This window comes from Frankliniella occidentalis, unplaced genomic scaffold, assembly GCF_000697945.3.
Source record: "Frankliniella occidentalis isolate FOCC.00 unplaced genomic scaffold, Focc_3.1 Scaffold60, whole genome shotgun sequence".
In the NCBI taxonomy this organism is placed as follows: Eukaryota; Metazoa; Arthropoda; class Insecta; order Thysanoptera; family Thripidae; genus Frankliniella; species Frankliniella occidentalis.
Window position 1 is genome coordinate 918,948 of NW_026267190.1, and position 1,134 is coordinate 920,081.

The window sequence follows — 1,134 nt, forward strand, 5'->3', positions numbered from 1 at the left end:
GGGGGTGTCAGGCGGGTGTGGTCCTCGCGTGCACTCGAGGGTCAACACCCTCAGGGTGTCCTTGGGGGTGGGGTGGCTGGGAGGGGAGGCACGCTCGCGCACGCCGATGGCGCTCGGGGCTGTGCAGCGCCGATGAGCCGCGGGTGGCTGATCGGAGCCCCGGATAACGCTCGTTCGATCATACAACTCAGGAAAACGAGGCAACCGCGGAAGCAATCGTGCGAATCGCACGGGGGTTTGGGGCAAGGGAGGGTCTCGGAGTAGCGGACGAGCACGTACCGACTCTCTTCTGCCTCCTCATGGTACTCATGGTGAGGGGGCGGTCGGGTCGCGGCGCGGTGCTCAAGCACGGCGCTCAGCACAGCAGCACCCGGTTGCACCCGCTCACACCCAGGACGTGGTGGGACCCGGCGAGACCAGAGGACGCGCCGCCACCGGGACGGGGATCATCGCACCGGAGACTGAGCGCGCAAGAAGCCTCACCGGCCACCTGTCCTAACGTCGCCGTCCTTGTCGCGCCAAGGCGCCCGGGCGACGCCGTGCGGCCGCGTGCGGGGGCGGCGCAGATAGTGCGCCAGGCTCGCCGCAGTCTTATCTCTGGGACGGGACGGTCTTCATGCGGCGGGGCGAGGCGGGGCGAGGCGAGGCTGCTGATACAGAGGGCTCTGCAGAAAGTCATTGGATGCGAGGAGGCAAGTTCCAGCCGCGAGCCGCAGAGATTCAAACACCGGGTGTCTCCTGGCGCAGCAGTTTTGTTTTTAAAAAAACGAAATTTATGCATTATTCGTCGCTCCCTCCGCTGCTGACGCAATAACGCGATACTGACGGCCCGGCGCCCGGCCTGGCCGCCGCATGTAAATAACTGGGCCAGCGCGTGAATCACACACTCAGTGGCGCGGCGTGGCGGGGCGTGTTGGCGTGACCACGCGCATGGCCCGCTCACCCCCCCCCGGGCCCCCGCACCTGCGCGTCACGGCGCGGCGCGGCGAGCCGCGGGTGCATTGAACCGTGCAGGACCCTGCCGAGTGGACTTTGCCGAGTGGACCCGCCGAGTGCGGGAGCCCGTGGAGGGCCACGCGGGTCACCATGGCGACGCGCGGCCAAACACTGGAGTCCAGTGACTGGACAGGGCCG

General features: G+C 67.8%; 2 protein-coding genes across 5 annotated transcripts in view; both read right to left on the minus strand.

Annotated features, from left to right (window-relative positions):
• Window positions 1-472, minus strand: part of LOC113210326 (inositol 1,4,5-trisphosphate receptor) — a 30,072-nt gene extending 29,600 nt beyond the window's left edge. For 2 of the 3 annotated variants that reach the window (XM_052267887.1, XM_026428274.2), the window contains exon 1: window positions 280-471. In XM_052267887.1, coding sequence (XP_052123847.1) covers window positions 280-310 — 31 coding nt within the window. In that variant the 5' untranslated portion in view covers window positions 311-471. Of the gene's footprint in view, window positions 1-279 lie in introns of all 3 variants that reach the window. The other variant, XM_026428273.2, reaches the window with a different exon arrangement.
• LOC113210327 (AP-2 complex subunit alpha) overlaps window positions 1-1,134 on the minus strand; it is a gene marked incomplete in the record, with an annotated part of 8,731 nt that overhangs the window by 2,431 nt on the left and 5,166 nt on the right.